Below are 18,647 nucleotides of genomic sequence, written 5' to 3'. Positions count from 1 at the left end.
ACTCTTGTGCTTCCTTGTGTTACAGAGAATGGTAAGAACAAGTCCCAGCATGAGGCACCACCTGATGCTCGATGCACTCTGGGGGCAGAGTGGCTGGAAGGCAGCCCAGTAGAAAATGAGCTGGGAATGCTGGTTGGCAGTGGCTGAACATGTGCCCAGGTGGGCAAGAAGGCCAATGGCTCCTGGATTGTACCAGCAATAGCGTGGTCACAGGTCAGGGCAGTGATTGTCCCCTGTGCTGAGCACAGGTGAGGCTCCTCGAGTGCTGTGCCCAGTTCTGGGTCCCTTGTGACCAGAAAGACCTTGAGGGACAGGAGCAGGTCCAGGGAAGGGAATGGAGCTGGGGAAGGGTCTGGAGCACAAGCAGAGGGAGCTGGAAAGGAGCTCAGCCTGGAGAAAAGGAGGCTCAGAGGGGATCTTGTGGCTCTGCACAGCTCCTGACAGGAGGGGAGAGCCGGGGGGGTCAGCTCTGCTCCTAAGGAACAATAGGGAACAGCTTCAAGCTGTAGGGGTGAGGTTCAGGTTGGACATCAGGAGAAATTTCTTCACAAAATGGGTGATTAGACATTAGGAAGGAGCTGGCTAGAGAGGTGACAGAGTCACTGTCCTTGGAGGTGTCCAAGGAGTGACGGGACATGGCACTCAGCGCACTGGGCTGGCTGACAAGGTGGGCATTGGTCAAAGGTTGGATTCCATACCTCAGAGGTCTTTTCCAGCCTAAATAATTCTGTGAATCTGTGAGGATGTAAATAAATATTGCAGGGAGGCATTTCAACCCTGCACACGGGTTCTAAATGAACTAAAGGGAGGCAAGGATGCACAGCAAGGAGGGGTCTGGAGCTCCTCCTGTGCCCGGCGTTTTTACCCTGGCCGTGCCCCGTGAAGGAGGGGCCACAACAGCAGCATTTAATCCAGTTCAGCATTTATTAGAAATGTCCAGTGCAGTTGCATTTTCTCCCACAAAAAGTGGGAGAGCCGACACACTTTTGTAAAAAAAAAAAAAAAAAAAAAAAAAAAAACAAAAAAAACCAAAAAAACAAAACAAAACAAAAAAAAAAAAAACAAACAAAAAAAAAAAAAAAAAACCCCTCTCAGATCGTTCAAAATCCGCCTGCGCGGATGATGACAGCAGCTGCCTGCACCCCTGCCCGATGCGATGAGCGGTGACCAGAATGTGGAACTAACGCGTGTTTATTTCTTTCGCCAAGCCCCATGACAGCTTTGCCCTGCGGGGAACATGGTAAACATCAGCTGCAGCGGCTCTGCCAGGCTCGGCAGGAGCCGGAGCCTGGTGCCTGCCTTCCTAAGCCTCTTCCAAACGGGGATACTTTTGGAGCAGGGCCCGGGGATCACCCTGTTCCCCCTTGTGCCACCTCAGGCGCCCCGTCCCCTCGGGCTGTCAGCCCGGGCTCCTTCCCTCACTCGAGATGGCGCCGGCCGGCCCCCGCCCGGCTCTGCCCTCACCCAACATGGCCGCCGCCCGCGCAGCTCGGCGCGCTGCCCTCACCAAACAGGGCGGCCCCCATTCACTCCCCATTGTGCCCGCCCTCCGCTCGCCCCGCGGCGGCTTCGGCGGCTTCAGCGCGCTGCACGCAAAGATGGCGGAAGCGATTGCGGGCGTTTGAATTCCAGGGAAGCCGCCAAATCCGCGCACAAAGGCGGCGGGCGCCGCGGGAGCCGCGCCGCCGATCCATGGATTCGCTGCCGGGGGAGGACCCGACGCTGCCGCTGGCGCTCGAGGGCAGGTTCGGGGGAGCTGCGGGCGGGATGCGCGGGTGCGTGTGGCGGGGCCGGGCCCGCCGGCCGCGGACGGGCTCAGGGGGGCGAGCCCGCGGGCGCTGCGCTCTCAGCGCTCTCCTCCTTCTTCCCCAGCGTCCTCCAGCTGCCGGACATCTCCCGCGGGGACCCCCAGCCCGGCCCGCCCGGCGGACAAGGTGAGGCTGGATGGCGGCCGGAGCCCGCACATCCCTGCCCCGGCTCGGTGCTTCGCGCTGGTCCGCAAACCTGCGGGAAAAAACATCAAACTCACGCAAAACAACCCCAAACCTTTCAAGTGATGCTCTTTTTAACGTAATTTAAGAGTTTTTAAGCGCCAGCAGCTGCTGCCGTCACTGCTGTGTGCTCGCTGCCTGTGGTCATTAGGGCTTTCAGCCTTATATAAGATGATCAGCGGTTTTGTGCGGCGTGTACTTAAAATACTTGGAATATCCAGCGAGGGCACATTCTGCTCAGGGTTAGGGGAGTTGCACGCTGTGCATCATCCAGATCCTGCTCCGAGGATTTATTCTTGACAGCGCACCTCACATAGCCTGATTCCAGTGTACATCATAATTTAAGCGGGTGATGGAATTTGGGAGTTTTAAGTGATAGACGGCTTAGCGTGATCAGAATGGAATGTGGATACTGACATGTAATGTAAACAGGGGCCAAGCAGTGCCTCTCTCACTTCCCTAAAGGTTTTGTTATGTTTAGGTTAGTGTAGACCTTTGCCAAATTGAAACCCTACTTAGAGAGTTTCTGCTGTCTGAACTTGTTACGTCTTTTTAAATGTCTAGTGGTACCAGATGTGGCAGAAGACACAGTCTCGCCAGCTCGAGCTCGGACCATGAAGGACTATGAAAATGTAAGCAGAACTTTTAATGTAAGACTCAGTGACAGATTTATGGCCAAGATATTTCCAGCATGCTGGCTGAAGTGTTGACTCTTAGTTTGTTTCAGTGGATACACATCTTTTGGAGGTGTGACCAGGTGAATGTCCCTGTCCATGCTTTGAACCTCCATTTCTTAAGTGTTGCTTTCAAAATCTGAGGCAGGAATTTGTTGTTCAGAGCAGCCAACTGCTGTGCTGAAGTTGTGAAACAAAATTGGCACCCTCTGCTCAGAAGTTCCTGCAGCTCACCAGAAACATCAGAACTTGGTTTGCACATCTGTTGCTGATTTACTTCAGGGAAGCATCAAGTTTATTTTCATTTAGGTTAGTGTGGGATTTGGCTTTTTAATTCATTGACTACAATATAATGCCTTTTAGTATCAGTGTGCTTGGAATGCTTGTGTTGTAGAAGTTTAGTATCATTGTGACAATTCTGGAGATAAAAGTATTTTGGCACTTAGTAGAATATAAAGGAAAACATTAGATTTTAAAAATATGTTAACTGTATTGGCTTTTTAAATTGAATAAGACAGCTGTTTATGTCTGCTTAATGCTGATTTGATTGGGCTGTGTTGCAGGACAACTTCCCCATTAAGAACTAGAATGTAAAACTTTTGAGGCATTTATTGTTGTGTGAAGAAGCTGTAGAGGGGAAGACAATCTAAAATCTCTGAGATGATTGCTACAGATAAAGGCTGTGGCTGCTGCTTTTGGGCTGTGCCAAGAGTCTGCTGTTTCTGTGCACTGCTGCTGCTACCTTTTGTGGCAATGCTGTGTTTGAAATGAGTGGTTCTTACAAACTCTTTCAGTTTTGTGTGGCCTTATATGACTCCTGAGGAGAAAGCTCTGCTCTTTGCTCAGAATTTAAAGCTTGTTTTGGAAGGCCTTTGGTGAAGGATGTTTTTAACAGTCTGTATCTATTTCCCTTTCTCTTTTGTTTCTGTGTGTTGGCTGGGGTAGACAGACACTGCCTTGGCATGTGCTTAAAATCTCTTACTGTGATGTGTGCCAAAGACCTCAGTCCAGAATATACATTTTGCTAGTGGTTTACTGTCTGCAGGGTTCCTGGGCACAGGGAAAAAATGTTGCAGAAAGAAGGAACAATCTGTTGCTGTTTGTCCTGTGTGATGCAGAGCAGGGGCCTCCCCACAGGTCTGGAATCCTGGTATGCTCAGACCCCTCACGTTAAACTGAGCTGTAAAACTTCCCATGGGATGAGAACTTGCATGGATGCCAGCAGTGTAATGAAGCTCAAAGATCTATTGCCATGAAGGAAGAAGAATATACATGAAACACCAGTAAACTTATTTCTATAACACTGTTATTCATACAGGCTGTAAGAAGGATGTAATGAAAGGAATGGGCTCTGGCCCTGTAGCTCAGAGAGAACAGGATGGATGTAATGACCCTTAAGTGGGCTGAAAGGTGGATCCATGTAGGAAAGGTCCTTTAATGTTTATACCTGGAGAAGGTGCTGAGCTGGGTAATGTTGAAGGTGCAGGTTTTTGAATTATTTATGGAGCCCCACTTTGTTGCAGTATGGAGGTAACCATTCTATTATAGAAAACATGATTGCATGGGCAAAGTGAAAAGCATCTCTGAGGAGACCTTGTTGTGGGTAATGGTGTTCATGAGCAGAAAGGGTGATGGGGTAGCAAATAAGGGAGCTGGGTAGTAATACTTGTGGGATTCTTTCTTGTCTCACCAAACCCTCTTAGAGTTTTTCCGTAAATCTAAAACAGCCTTTATAGTTGGAAACTTGTGCTGTGAAACCACAGCCACTGCTGACAGATCCCTTTTGAACAAAACTGGCTCCATGCAGACTTGGAAAGGAGCTAATCTGAGCTTGGAGTTGCTGCCATGCTGTTCATACTGTGGAGTATTCTGTGCAGTATGTATATAATTGTCTTGGTTTTCATTCCTTTTGTTTAAATACAGAAATCAAAACGCACAAAGGAATTAAGACTGTGTCTTCAAATGCATAAGTTCAGGGGGTTGCTTTTAAAATCTTTTTGCAGTGTGAGCTTTCTCACATTTTACATGTTTTCTTTCATTAAGCAATAACCTATAAATTGTCTGTGTGCTCTAACATTCATCCAAGACACTGAACATCAGAGATGACATTTGTTTCACTCCTTGGTTTATGATTGCACAGTCTGTTTCATTTGCCTTTTGAAAATATTACCCTTAAGCACTTTGGTTTATCTCTGTTGCCACTGTAATACTTGTAACAAGAGTTGTGAAATGCTGAATTCTTCTGAAATTATTTTTTTCTTTTGACTCAAATATATTGACTGTAGGGAGACTAATTAGAAGTTCAGCTGGTACAACTTCAAAGTGTTTTTGTCACTTGGACTTATTCTAAATGAGCAGGGATGCTGGGAATGATTTACTGACAGGTTGCTTCAGGTTGTGGGAGTGAGCCACAAAGTTTATGTAGGATTTTCAATTGCTCAGATGATTTTCACTTTTGTGAATAATGACAAGGCAGCTTTCTGGGCAGGGATTATTAAACTGAACAGTTGTTTGCAGATGCAGGTTCTGAGTGCAGTTACAGAAAGTAATCTTGGGTTTCACAAGCCAAATATTTTGAAAATTGTATTGCTAATAATTTTTACAAATAGCACTGTAGTGTTCTGGAAAAGCCTACATAAATATTTTATTAGTAGCTCTGTAACATATTAGATTTCCATTTGCTGAAAGCATCTAGCAGGGGACATAAGTCTTATTTGAATGAATGTTTTATGCTTCATCTCTTAAAAAAATTTAGAGGGAGACTCCTTTCTTTAATGAAACCATCCACTAAGTTACTGCTTCTACAAGGAAGGTTAAAAGTGATAAGCAATTTTTCCCCAAAGAATTGCACTATGAATTATGGGATGGGATAAAGGTTTTATTGGTGTTTGTTTGGGCTCACTTGTGTGCTTGTGGCTTTTCTTGCTATGAATAAAGTTACCTGGGTCCTGTTAATGAAACTGCCTTCCCAGGCTTTTGCTTAGAAGATATTTCTGTTTCAACATGAAAATTGTATTAATCTTGTATTTTGTTCAAGTTCTATCATTTAGAAGAATTACTTAATGTTGTTAGATTCAAAAATTTCTCCTGAATTCTTATTGTGTCAAGTCAGTCAGTATTTTGATACTTTAGGGAATAGTTCAAAGGGCACAAGGCTATTGTATATTTAATTAACACTTTCATAGTTGGACATACATGTGTGTCATCCACATGTATGTGTGAGTTTAAGTGTGTCAAGGATGTGGGATTCTGGTCTTGCACTGATGAAAGAAAAACTGTTGGAGGTTAGGATTTTTCCTTTTTCCCCTTTTTCTCATTATCTTTCTTCTTTCACAGCAAATCACTGATCTGAAAAAAGAAAACTTCAACCTGAAACTTCGTATTTATTTTCTGGAGGAGCGAATGCAGCAGAAGTTTGATGGTCCCACTGAAGAAATCTACAAAATCGTAGGCATTTAGAAACATTTCCTGCAACTGTGTCTCTTTTTGAAGAGTTTGTTTTATTTTGTTTGTTTTTGTCTGTTTCATTTGACTTTTAAGTCTTTTTCTGTTATCGGAAATTTTGATGTGATTATTTTATTCTGACCTTATCCTTTTCAGTAATAACTTAAATTTAAGTGACCTGAACAGGTGCCTTCCTCAGGTCTCTTTTCCATAATGGGGTGGAAACTTGAGTCTCTCTTGATGCATAATTCAGTAGTTCAGAACATGAATTGTTGTTTGGGTAGATCACAGTTGCAGCTGAATATTGCTGCCTGGTCTTTTCCACTGGTGATTTTTTTGTAATTGCTGATCTGTTGAAATGTTTTTTGTCAGCTTCCTGGCCAAGGAGTTTTGTACAATTGCATCATAAGAGGTTTCCTCAAGCTATAAAAAAAAAAAAAAATCTAAAATTACTAAAAACCTCTGTAGTTGATAAAAGCAGGTTTTGAAAAGAAAATAATATATCCTGTACTTAAAGAAAAAATATGCTTTGAAACCCTAGAAATTCCCATACTGAAGTGCAGTACTCCCTATTAGAGCAGTTAAATGTGTGTGCAGGGGATTTCTATTGCTTGAGTGCAATGGTCCTTAATGCTATTGATATTTCTGCAAGGCTTGAACCTTGCAAAATATGTCTTTTAACAGCTAGATGTCTATTCTTATCCCAATGATCCTTTGTATTTGCTGGTCCAAGCAAAAAGTAATCTACACACTGCCACTAACTTTTGGGATGGGTGATCTTCCAGTTCTTTCCAGACATTTTCATTCTTTTGTCACAGAACATTGAGCTGAAAGTTGAGATAGAAAGTCTGAAGCGTGAACTGCAGGAGAGGGAGAAGCTGCTCATCAAGGCCTAGTAAGCACCAGTTTATTTCTTGATGTCCATTACTTAGGATTTGTTTCTATGTGGTTTTTCCCTAATGCTTTAGGAATTGGAGGATCTAAAGGGCACTTATGTAGAAATGTCTGGTTCAAAACTAATCCAGGCTGGCAGCTGTTGATTGCCCTATGGGCCTCAATTGCAGTGGAATTTTCTTTGTTTTCCCGAGGAGCAGATGGATTTTGTTTGATCTCTCCAGGTTGCTCAAAGGGTGTTGCTGTGCTTTGAAGGGAATCTTGCACGAGGTCATGCTAGAAAGGAAAATTTAGGTGGCAGTCATGAGCAAGTGGTCATCTGGTGTTGAGCAAGGAGACACTACCTGTTCTTTTCTCCCAAGGTGTTAACAAATACTGAAAAGGCAAATGGAGAGATCTCCATGTCTTCAGTGTATTCCAGTGCTGCTTGCTGTGCAAAACTCAGCTCTGCTGAAGGCTTTATAGTGTATTTGGAAGCTTTAGAAATAGAAAGGAAATATTTCACTTTTTCATCATACCTCTAAAATGCTTCCTTATCCACTGTGCCAAGGCTTTTATGTGGAACTAACAGAGAGCACCCAAATTGCTGCATAGTCTGTAGATGTTTGTATTGAACCTTCAAGTGATAAGTAGGTACAGAGAAGGTGGAAGGTGCTTGAGCATGATCCATCAGCCACTGGCACCTGAAATGTGTTCCACGTTGATATCCTCTGGGATTTATGTCTGTGTTATTTCTTTCAGTAAGGCAGTTGAGAGCTTGGCCCAGGGTGGTGATGCTGAAGTGCAGCATGGGAAGGAGGCACAGAAGAAGATGAAGGAGATGGAGGAAATGCTGACTGGCAGAATAAACGTTCTGGAAGAGGTGAGTGACCACAGCTGAGGGAATAATAAGGAATCACTGTTGTCTTTGTACAGTTGTCTGAGAATTGATACTGTGCTCAACCTATATTTTCATAATATCTTTTTTTATTTCTCACGATGTGTGCTTGAGGCAGTTTATCCCTGTATTTATTGCTGAGTTCTGGTTACTTTACAGAGGAATTGTAGTGTAAAGTCAAGGGACTCACAAGGATGACTGAAGTCCATTTAAAGTGAGATCCTTTAGGGAGGAAGAAGGGGGAATTTGCATGACCACTTATTCATTTTAGTGGAGCTGGGATTTCTGAAAGCATTCTTTGTGCTGTTGAATTGGTAGAGAAGTTCTTAAATTGCTTCCTCTGTCCCAGATCAGGCAGTCAGGCTGGTGTTTTCCAGATCTGATAGGCTGAAGAGCAGATTTCCTGATCTCATGGAGATATGGGGTATTCTCTGTAGCCCAAAGATATTGTTGGCCTCTGACATTAATTTTATTCTGCTTATGAATTCAAACACTGCAGTGTGGTTTTAGTCACAGGTTTACACAGCACCATGTAATTATATAGATCTAGGGAGTGCTAACAAAGATTAATTTCCTTCAGAGTTCTTGATTGACAGGTGAATGTTGGCAAAACAGCTTTTCAGGAGAGGGGTTGAGTGGGGAAGTTCACTGGTGAAGGAGCTTTTCCTCTCCCTCCCCCAAAGAGATGCTTTTTAGTTTAGATGTGCAGGCAAGGAGGGGATTGGCTTGTTGGGCTACAAGGAGGCTTTTATTTCATAGGAAACTACATTGGGTGAGCACAGCAGGGAAGCTTGCAGTGTGAAAATGAAGATCTGAATCAAATTTGATGTAGTATCTGCCAAGTTGTTTTGTGTGTCTTGTTTTTGGTGTTCTCCATATCTGTGAGTTGTGTCACCCAGAGGAAGTTGACTGAAATCTCTGGCTGTTATCTCCATTTCTTTTGCTGTTCAAGAGAAAAATGTCTGGTTCATACTTTATCAATTCCTGCACAATATTATAAATGATGTTGGAGAGAGTTCCAATTAGCTACAGTGAGCTTGGGAATATTAATTTTATTGAACAAAAAAGCCCTTCTTTAACCTCTTTCATTTAAGTGTAGCTATTTATTATGATAGTGGGAGGACAGTGTGACAAAACCATTTTATAATTGCTAAATCTAAAACCATGGCATAGGGACACTTTTGTTTCTTGTTCTGCTATCAGTTAGGGTATTTTTTATTTCTTTGAAACACATTTTCCTTTCTATACCACAGAAAGTGGATTAATCTTGAAAATGCAGACACAGAGTTCAGAAGCATTTACAAAGAACTTGAAATACTTGGTAAAAGTTCCTAAATTAAACATCCTGACATATGTTGGGTAGAAGAAACTTCAGTATGTGAAAAAATTCATGAGCATTTAGTTCTTAGAGGCATCAGGATTGTGTGTTTTAATTTCAGAATCTTAAAGCTGCCCAAGAAGAGGTGGGAAAAGCCCTTGCTATGACAGAGAAGGAGAAAGCTCTGAGAATTGCTGCTGAGCAGAAACTTGCTTCAATTATCAATGCCCCTGCCAAGGATGTGGACAAGGTTACAGAAGCTGAGAAGGACAGGTCAGAAGTGTTGCCAGTTATGTTTCTGACTGCTGGAATTCTTTACTGCTAAAGTGTGAAGAGTCAGCACAGCTTTGGGTTTGATTAGTTTGGTCCTGCCCTTGGGACAGGAGAGTTACTGGCCACCCATGGAGTGAATGGCAACACAGCAACCAGTTTAGTGCTTTGTGGAGCAAAGTCATCTTTAAAAGTTCCCTGAAAGCCTGAAAGGGCCAGGATGTGTGAAACATAAGCTCATAGGTCAGGTTGGTAAATTTAATGGGAAGAGAAATCCTATTAGGAATACAATCCAGGATGCCAAATATGAGGAATCAGTGATGGCATCTTATGCTGTAAAGTTTTCATGTGTAACACTCAGGTCTGCCAGAAGACATCATTATTGTTCTTGGAATACTGGGAGGGTGAAGATGTGTATTGACAGAAGACAACAGCACTGACCTGACTTGTTTTTACTATGGGTTTTTTTTTTGTTGTTTTTGTGAAATGAGAACCACTTAAATACAAATTTAGATGAAACTGACTACTCAAGAGACGCTTGCTGAAGGCACATAAAGGATGTGGTGTGTGGGCTAAGAAAGGAAATAGATTATTAATGTTTTTGTGTGTGCTGTAAAGGACAATGTAAGTAAAATATTGAAACTGAACTGTTGGTATTTGAAGTGGTATTGGAGGAAAATAAGAATGAGCACTTTGCAGATAGCTCAACCCTGTTTGCTTATGTTAAAGTTACAGCCCATTTTCAGGTTTTCCAGGGTTATGAAAGTCCTTAAGTTCTGCAGGTATTGTCTTGAGTCTTCACTTAGAGTTGTATGCAAGATTCACTGCAATGACTGGAGAATTGGTGGTAGATGGTGCAAGATTAATACTTAAAATCTTGTAATTTTAGACTTATAGAGCAACTGAATCTGTCACTGAAAAATAAAGAAGCTCTAATTCAACATCTTGAGAAGGAAAAGTCTCAGAGTGGATCTTCTGATGGGAACTTGCCAGCAGAAAAAATCAGAGAACTTACCATTGCCTTGAGGCTTGAAAAGGATAGTGAGATAGAGGTGAGGAAACTGCCTGATGAATTATATGTTATAAATCTCATGGGGGGGTAGGATTTTAAAGGTTTTATGCATGACACTATATGAGTGACATCGGCCAACTTTTAAAAATATTTCCTCCTCCATTCTCCAGTTCCTTACCATTCATGGATTATGCTGTGGCTTGGTGGGAAATATTCATCCTTATTTATGCATTCCCTCAGTGAGGGGTTGTGTTTCCCACTGACTTGATGCCTGTGGAGTAGATATATATTTTTACAGAGATATATATTAGAGAAATCCTAGATGTTAATAGATCCCTCACTGGATGACATAACTGCTATAAAAGTTAAGAATATGACTTGAGAATTTGTTCTTGGGAAGTGTCTCTGCTGTTATGGGCTGAAAAAAAAGCTGTGGTAAGGGAGGTAGGCATAAAAACCTCTCATGAAATAAAGTGCAGGTTTAAAGGTTTACCCTTTAACTTACAAAAGGTACAAGAATCAGTCTTTTATTTCACTTGGCTCCTAAATAGGAAGACAAAGCTCCTGAAAGCTGGAATGTAGAAACAGGTCCTGGGGCTTGGTGTCTTAATTTTTTTTTCCTATTGGTTATTCAAAGACAAAATTAAAGCTGGCAGAATTAAGAAAGTTAATTATGGAGGCTGTCAGGCATCTGAGAAATTTTCTTCCCTTTTGTTTTGGAACTTAGTGTTGCTCAGCTCAGTACATACACACTTTGTTGTCGATGTCAAAAATCTTTTATGATTGGGTTGATTAGAGGTAGTAAAAGTTTTCACTTCTGGGTAGTCTTGCAATTAAATCAGTCTGTGCCAGGAAAAAAAACAACCCTGGTTTCACAAGAGTATTTGTGTGTCAAGGTGAAAACAGCATCATCTTTAATCATTTCACTGCAGGTGAACAGAATGCATGTGATCATTTGGGGGCAGTATTGGAGAAAAAAAATCTGATGACTACCTTTGCAGAACTCTGGTTTTATATATGATTACTTTTTTAAAACAAATAATTCTGTAACCTCCCCAGGGAAAAGTGCTAATTAAAATCTCTCTTGATAAAAGCTTCTTGCTGACAAAGATAAATGTCACATAAAAGTGCACCTCTATTAACTCAGCAAGTGCAGTTGTTCTGTCTCATGCATGGAAGAACATGTTTTGAGGGTTTTTGTTCTATTTTCTTTTTTTTTCTTCTTAGTTTTGACTGGCTTATTTTATGCCCAGGGTTTTTAAGCTCATTTTGCTTCACTTTAATGCTTAATAAGGGTATTTGTGTTAAGAATGAATGAAAGTAGCCATAAGAACTGTTTTGTTCTTATAGGCTCTTAGAATGGAGCTTAAAAATGAGAGAAGTTCCTTTGAAAAAAAGATTCAGGTAAGTTCCAGTTTTGCTTCTGTTTCCTTGACCCCTTACAGTGTGTGTGGGGCTCCCTCTGTTATCTTTTCATAGGCACAGAGGCCTTGACTCCAGGGGAAGCAGAGCAGGTCCTCTGTTAAAATCTCTTTTATCTGAAGAAGACCCCTCCTGTTTTTTGAAGCAATTTTCAGTAAAGCTGATAGACACACTCATCAAATATTGAAGCTGATGCTTGTAGCCTGCTCCCTTCTTATACAATATTCCAGGCATTTCTTTAAGATGCTGCCTCTCATTTTGGGGACTGTATTTTATGTTGGTAATCTGAGTAATAAGCTCCAAGAACTCTGAGGGAGTGTACTTATTAATGTGCAGTTACAGTATCTCTTAGTGGGAAGTTAATGCAACTTTCACATAATCTAATTTAGTCACTGCAAGAAGAGCTACAAGAGAGAGAAAATGAGCTTGCTGTTGAAAAGAAGAATGGTTTGAAAAGGGATAAAACTATCCAAGGACTAACTGTTGCCTTAAAAGCAAAGGAAAAAGAGGTGAGGGTCATTGTGATCTTGCTGGTTTGTTGAGGTACCACGGAGTGGGGTGTGTGTGTGGCAGAGTCTGATCTCCCTGTAACCATGAGGAGGCTTTGAGTGGGTCCCTGTCACTGCTGTCACCTCTCCAAGCAGTTCTGCTTGTCTGCAATTTGGGCTCTTGGACTGGTGGAGAGAGGAGAAAGTATCAGTTAAGTATCTTCCTCCCTTAAGAGCTTGAAAGAAAAATGTTTTCAGCTGCATACTGATTTTTATCAGCTCTGAGCACCACTTAGGAGATACAAGGGGTATTTTATGTTGTTGAGTAAGTGGAGCTGCCAAAGGCAGCTAAAATGAGAGAGGTCAACATCAGCTGAAATTCAGATTGTGTAGAAGAGTGGGAAATACTTCACTTGAGTGATAGGCAGTCTAGTGAGTATGTAAGAGCAAAAATTTCTTTATATAAGATTTACTGTGATGTATTTGGTGTTCTTGTAAGTGTTTTGTGTAGCTGGATGAATGTTTAATGAGATGGGGTAGAAGTTACTGCATTGCCATCCTTTGGAAATAACTCTTCCTACATAGTATTCATTTCACTTTATTTAAAGAATGAGGAGCTGGCTTCTGAAATTGAGGAGTTAAATGCTTCACTGGCTAAGGCAAGAGAGGCAACTCACAAGGCACATGTCCAAAAATTCAAGGTAAGAACAAGCAATTTGTTGTGATTTCCCCCATTCCTGCTTCTCCCTTCTCTGTAATTCCACACAGCAGGCACTGCTTACTATCTTCGAAAGCAGAGGAATGGAAATCAATTTAAAATGTTGTTTTAAAATTCTTAATTTTTATTACTTTGAAAAAAAAATCCTAAATAAAATTTTTTGAGCAATAGAATGTTAAAATAACTTACCTTGTTTCTCCTTCTTGTTTTTTGGGTTTTTTTAACATCTAAACCAACTGTGAATCTTTAAGGGAGAAACGTGTAATATCAGAATAAGTTGAAAATAAAGACACAAATATCTGGGGAGCTGAGGTTATATTGAGGTTTTTTCCCCCAAAAGTATGGTGCCAGCAGAGGCTTCCTATTAGCAGAGTTGAACTGGGTTTGAGACACCTGCTTGGATTTATTTATACAATAAATGTGAAACCACTATTTATAAAATACTGGAGTGTTATTTGTGCAAATGTGATTTAGTAATGCTTTTTTTCTGTGTGAGAAGGAGGAAAGGGACTTTTTAAAAAAGTTCTGAGTTTAAAGTGTGCAACTGATCCCTGCTGTCCACAGAGCCCACGCTGCAGAGTGAGTCCTGCTCCTCAGCACTCTGCTCCTTAGCTCCAGCCCTGGGCTGAGGGCAGCTCTCTGTGAGTAAAAGGTGCTGCAGAGCCCTCTGCTCTGACTCCAGGGCCAGTTGCAGCAGTGTGGTGGAATACAAAATAAATCTGTGCCAAGGGGAAGGGTTCAGTCACCATCCCAAAATGTGCAGCTGTGGCATTGAGGATGTGGGTTGGTGGTGAACACTGTGCTGGTGCTGGGTTGGCAGCTGGACTCCATCTTAAAGGTCTTTTCCAACCTTAATTCTGTGATTCCATGAAAGACTCAGTAACTTCCTGGGCTAGTCCAGATTGAAATTGGACTCTACTCCAGAAATAGTTTGATGTAATTGAAGCTCTGTGAATCAATAATACTGCCATGACCTTGTCTGCACTGTGGACTCCTTTGCATGTCAACCTTTGTCTCATTCTTTGTCATCTCAGACTTCCTCAGCCTGCACTGGAAAGTTTTGTTACATCACTAGAGGAAGTTTTCAGTGTTACACTTTCCTTGTTGGGTCATTTCACTGTTTCACTGTTCCCAATTCTGATACACTTGGAAGAGGGTCAGGCTTATGGGATGCAATGGGGGTAAAGACTCCCACAAACCCCCTTGTGGAGCCTGAATGCTGTTGTGTGTTGCAGGGTGCTGCAGATTATCAGGCTCTGCTGATGGAGAAGGAGACCCTGCTGGCAGAGCTGCGCTCTGAGAACCTCACAAAGGACGCTGAGAACCGCAGGCTGCAGAGGATAATTAAAGTCACTGGGCAGGAGCTGAGTGATCTCAATTTGGAAAGAGAGAAAATGGAGAAGGAGCTGGATGAAGCACAGCTGCAGAAGAGCAGAAGTGACAAAACCATTAATGTTATTATCATATTTTTGCTTTATTTCCTAAAGTCTAGAAATCATTCAGTGCTTTAGCAGGTCCTTTTCTAACAAAATTAGGTTTTTAATTTAAATAACTTTTGGGAAGGAAATGCCTGACACTGCCTAATGCTGTGTGTGAAGATTGAGGAAAATTCTGGCACATAATCTGCACAGAATAATATTATAAATATAATTTTGATAGGTCCTAGAAAAAAACCGTTAACCTTTAAAAGTGGTGAATGGTTACTGTTGATCCAGTTTTTCTGATGGGACAATCTGAACATCAGGATGATTTTTTTTACATTTCTGCCATGTTTTTCTTGTTGCATGTCTATAGATTATCTTAAATTTCACTACTTAAACTTTCTTCTAATTGTGACCTGGAGCCAAACCTCAGCCTGCTCTCTGCTCTCCTAGCAGGGTCACTGTAAAGCCTGTATATTAAATAACTTCTGCTTGTAAAAGACCCAAAGCACAGGATTAATTGATCACAGTTTAACATAAAAATGAGGTGCTGTTCATTAATTCTGCTGCTTCATATTCTCTTGAGGGTTTTTACCTTGCTGTGGACATTCAGATGAGCTCTCCTACTCCCAGCACTCACAGCTGATGCTACAAAGTGAATAACCAAGTTTCTCCTTTTCTTAATTTGAAAAAAGGATGCACCTTCTGCTGAGGCTTTGACACAAAACACTTCTCACCTGAATGCTTTGTCATGTGGATTTTGTTAAAGTCTTCTCACCATTGCTTCCAGGAGGGCTGCATTTGCATAATGAGCAGAGTCCTGCTTACATCCAGAGTCTGATCCTTCTCAGTTAGGGATTAGTCTCCTGCTATATTAAATTACATAAAAGATTTAATGAGCCTGTCTTTATTCACTAGATGTTTTGGTTCCATTATTAAATAAGGACCTTAATAAAGCAGGGAGATGTGAAAATTGCTGCTCCTGCACTATTCCATAACACCAGCAGAGGGGTCTCTTAACCTACAAAAAATTAAGTTCCTCTCCCCCTCCTACTCCCAATTTAACGCATTTTTGTTTGATTGTCAACTGTGGTTTGGCTGCCATCACAAAATCTCTATCTTTGGTGTGCTTTGAGATTTCTTTGGGGCGTTGAGGTTCAGGAGAGCAAGAACAGATCGCTGCTGTCAGTAAAACAGCCACAAAGAACATTTATTGATTTGAAGTATTTTATATTTAACTGTCTTCTCTATTCAGATTTTTTTTTCATCTTTCAGCTCAGCTAGAATATAACTGTACAGGAAAAATAGGAGTGAGGAGGGAGTTGCCAGGGGATTTGAAGTTAGCTGGATTACAGAAGCCCTGTTTGACTCCATTATGTCCAAGTTTTTCATGTAAATGATGAGCTCCTTGGGGAAAAGCATTCCTGCCAAAAGATGAGCAGTCTTATAAAAATTATATCCCTAACCTATTTCCTACTCCTTGCAGAACAGCTGCTTCAATTTCAGAGCTGCAAGTACATTGGATAGAACCACATTGCCTGTGAAGTGTTGCCCATTAAGTAGTAGATATGTGGGAGTTAAACAATATGCTGTGAGATTTTGCTCTTTGACAAATAGGAGACTGCTTTGGTGATCTGCTGCAAACTTTTTATGAGACAGCCTTAAAAACTCAGTTCTATTTATGCTCCAAGATGCCTATTCATCAGTGTTTCTATTTTGTTGAAATAAAGTTAGCAAAAAAATTGTATAAACTGTAGAAAGTGCCCTCAATCTCTGTAATGAACTGCTGCCCTAGCTCTTCACTCATTCACAGGGAAATTTGCAGTGACTTTCCATGTACTGTAATTGGGGTAAGGCTAATTTTTGCATATATTATTAAAAACACCCCAACAAACAACCCCCCTAAAATGTATTTCTGAGCCTGCTGTAAACCCAGGGTGTCTGGACATGAATTGGGCATTACTGTCCTGGAAGGGAAGAAGGTGAAACTGAATCAAATACGAATGTTACACATGAGCTGATCATCCAGATTACAGACTTGGTCCAATTTTAGGAGTTTCCTGGATTAATGGGTTCAGATGTTCTTGAACCATGTTCCTGCCTTAGGGTGGGCAGCTTTAAAAGGCGTCTGAAAGAGCTTTCAAAGCTCTTTCTGTTCTGTGCTTTCCAAAAGCTGTTTTTAAGCATCATTTTCAAGCTGCTGTTAAACATCACTTAAAGCTCTTTGGAACAAGAAACTTTGGACTTATTTTTGCACACTGTTGGTGAGGAATAAACATCTCGTCCCTTAGATGTTGCTCATGGCTGTTATGGTACTGTGCCTGTAGCAGGGATGGAATGCTTCTTCCTTGAGAGTTTTGTTCAAATTTACATGACTAAACACTTCACATATCCATTCTCTCTCCAGGCCTAAATGTAGACAGTTAAAGTGTATTTACTAGATATTCATATTTGATCAGTTGGTTGGGGAAATGCATAATAACTCATTAGGCAGAATTTATTATTTAGTCTTCCTAGCTGTAGTTTAGCCTGAGAGGAAGGTTTTGGAGCTTCACAACTTAATTATTCACCAAACTGGTTTTCATCTGACAAGGAGGGGGAGGCATCTGCTCCAGTCTTCTATATTAGAGTGTTTCACATTCATTTTTCTTAGTTCAGCTATCATTAATCATAGGAAAGTCTCTTGGGGAAAAGGTTGGCAGAGAGAATTGCAAAGTTTATGCTCTGAGAGCTGTAGGTACTATATTACCCTTGCAAGTCAATGTATAGAAACCAATAGATTTTCTCCCAGACAATTTGAGTGGTCAATGAGTTCAAGCAACTGCTACAGTGATGGATAGTTTGGTGTGTTATAGAATTCCAGCTCATGCAAAGAAGGTAATTTTCAGTTTCACCTTTAGCTTGCCTTGGGAAGGATTTAGGGAGTTCTGGGGGCAGAAATAGTAGAGGCAAAGTTATGTGCAAATTGCAAATCTCACCCAGGCTGTTCTGCTTTTTCCACAATTGCATCCCTTGTCAGTCCAGCTCTTCCCATGAACCTGGCCATTACAGAGTTCTGCTGTTTTAAGGTAGAAACCTGATTGCTGCACCTGACAGGTGCTGTGCACCAGGACTGAGATAACAGGTACTGAGATGAGTACAGTTGTTGCAGCAGCATCTTTCTAACTCTGCATGTTTGTCATCTTCAACCTGCTTATGGTTTTTACTAAGAGCCACAGAGTTGGTCACTTGAACTTGCAGGCCAGAGGAAAAGTCCCTGAAGTTTAATTCCAGGTGATGTGTCAGTTAAAGCCTCTCAGTAACGTGATAGTATAAAAATAACATTTCAAAAAGCCAAGGAGTGACCTTTGCAGCACAGGAAATGTGATAACACTGCTCTTGATCCTTTGCTTCCAATTCCAGTGCTGTGTGGGAATAGGTTTAACGTGACCCACTCAAAGAGCTCCACAACTTGGAGCCAAAAGCCTTTGCAATGATCAGAGCTTGCACTGCTTCCCACTGCAGTTTGTATTTATAGGCAGCAGTGAGGGAAAAACAGGAACATATTGGGGAGTTTGGGTATCTAGACAAAACTTGGACCTGATTCTGCTGTTCTTCAGTTTTCTTAGTCAAGCAAGTGGTTCTTTTGCTCCTGAAAAAAAATCAGTTTGTAGAACTGAGGGTCAGGGTGTAATCGTTCTTTGAATAACATTTGAGGGAGTTTTGAGAGCTGTTAGGTGTTTCTTAGCTGAATCCTGGAGATGAAGCTAAAATGAAGAAAGTAAACCAAAAGACTTTGTAAATGACATTTTGCATTTAATGTGCAAAATAAACAGAAATAAAACACTGAAGTAATAAAGTGATGTTAAGGATTTGATGTGAACCTGCATGAAGCAAGGTAATTAAGTCAAGAAAAGGACATAAAACAGTTTGTAAAGAGACTACAATTAAAATGTCACTAGTGCTATTTCTTTGGACTTAGAATAAGAAACAACTATTAAATTTTAAATCCCGGTGGAGATAAAAATAAAGTTTATAAGTGACTACCATATGTGCAAACTATTTAAAGGGCTCATGGTACTTCACAAATGGGCCCTTTTGGGGAATAAATAGCAAACATTTATTTGAAGATGTAGGCT

The 18,647-nt window shown here is 41.4% G+C and overlaps 1 protein-coding gene across 4 annotated transcripts in view; it reads left to right on the top strand.

The window, feature by feature from the left end:
• The first annotated feature begins 1,197 nt into the window (after positions 1–1,197).
• CDK5RAP2 (CDK5 regulatory subunit associated protein 2) overlaps positions 1,198–18,647 on the top strand; it is a 70,396-nt gene continuing 52,946 nt past the window's right edge. For 2 of the 4 annotated variants that reach the window (XM_064393277.1, XM_064393276.1), the window contains exons 1-12: positions 1,198–1,745; positions 1,873–1,934; positions 2,556–2,623; positions 6,002–6,112; positions 6,928–7,004; positions 7,745–7,865; positions 9,320–9,471; positions 10,358–10,520; positions 11,831–11,884; positions 12,292–12,411; positions 12,999–13,091; positions 14,344–14,562. In XM_064393277.1, the coding sequence (XP_064249347.1) occupies positions 1,213–1,745; positions 1,873–1,934; positions 2,556–2,623; positions 6,002–6,112; positions 6,928–7,004; positions 7,745–7,865; positions 9,320–9,471; positions 10,358–10,520; positions 11,831–11,884; positions 12,292–12,411; positions 12,999–13,091; positions 14,344–14,562 (1,773 nt within the window). In that variant the 5' untranslated portion in view covers positions 1,198–1,212. Of the gene's footprint in view, positions 1,746–1,872; positions 1,935–2,195; positions 2,473–2,555; positions 2,624–6,001; positions 6,113–6,927; positions 7,005–7,744; positions 7,866–9,319; positions 9,472–10,357; positions 10,521–11,830; positions 11,885–12,291; positions 12,412–12,998; positions 13,092–14,343; positions 14,563–18,647 lie in introns of those variants that run through there. The other 2 variants (XM_064393278.1, XM_064393279.1) reach the window with 2 other exon arrangements.

Source organism: Passer domesticus, chromosome 18, assembly GCF_036417665.1.
Source record: "Passer domesticus isolate bPasDom1 chromosome 18, bPasDom1.hap1, whole genome shotgun sequence".
NCBI classification, from domain to species: Eukaryota; Metazoa; Chordata; class Aves; order Passeriformes; family Passeridae; genus Passer; species Passer domesticus.
The sequence above is the reverse complement of the archived record's forward strand: the minus strand, read 5'-3'. Positions and strand labels throughout refer to the sequence as shown.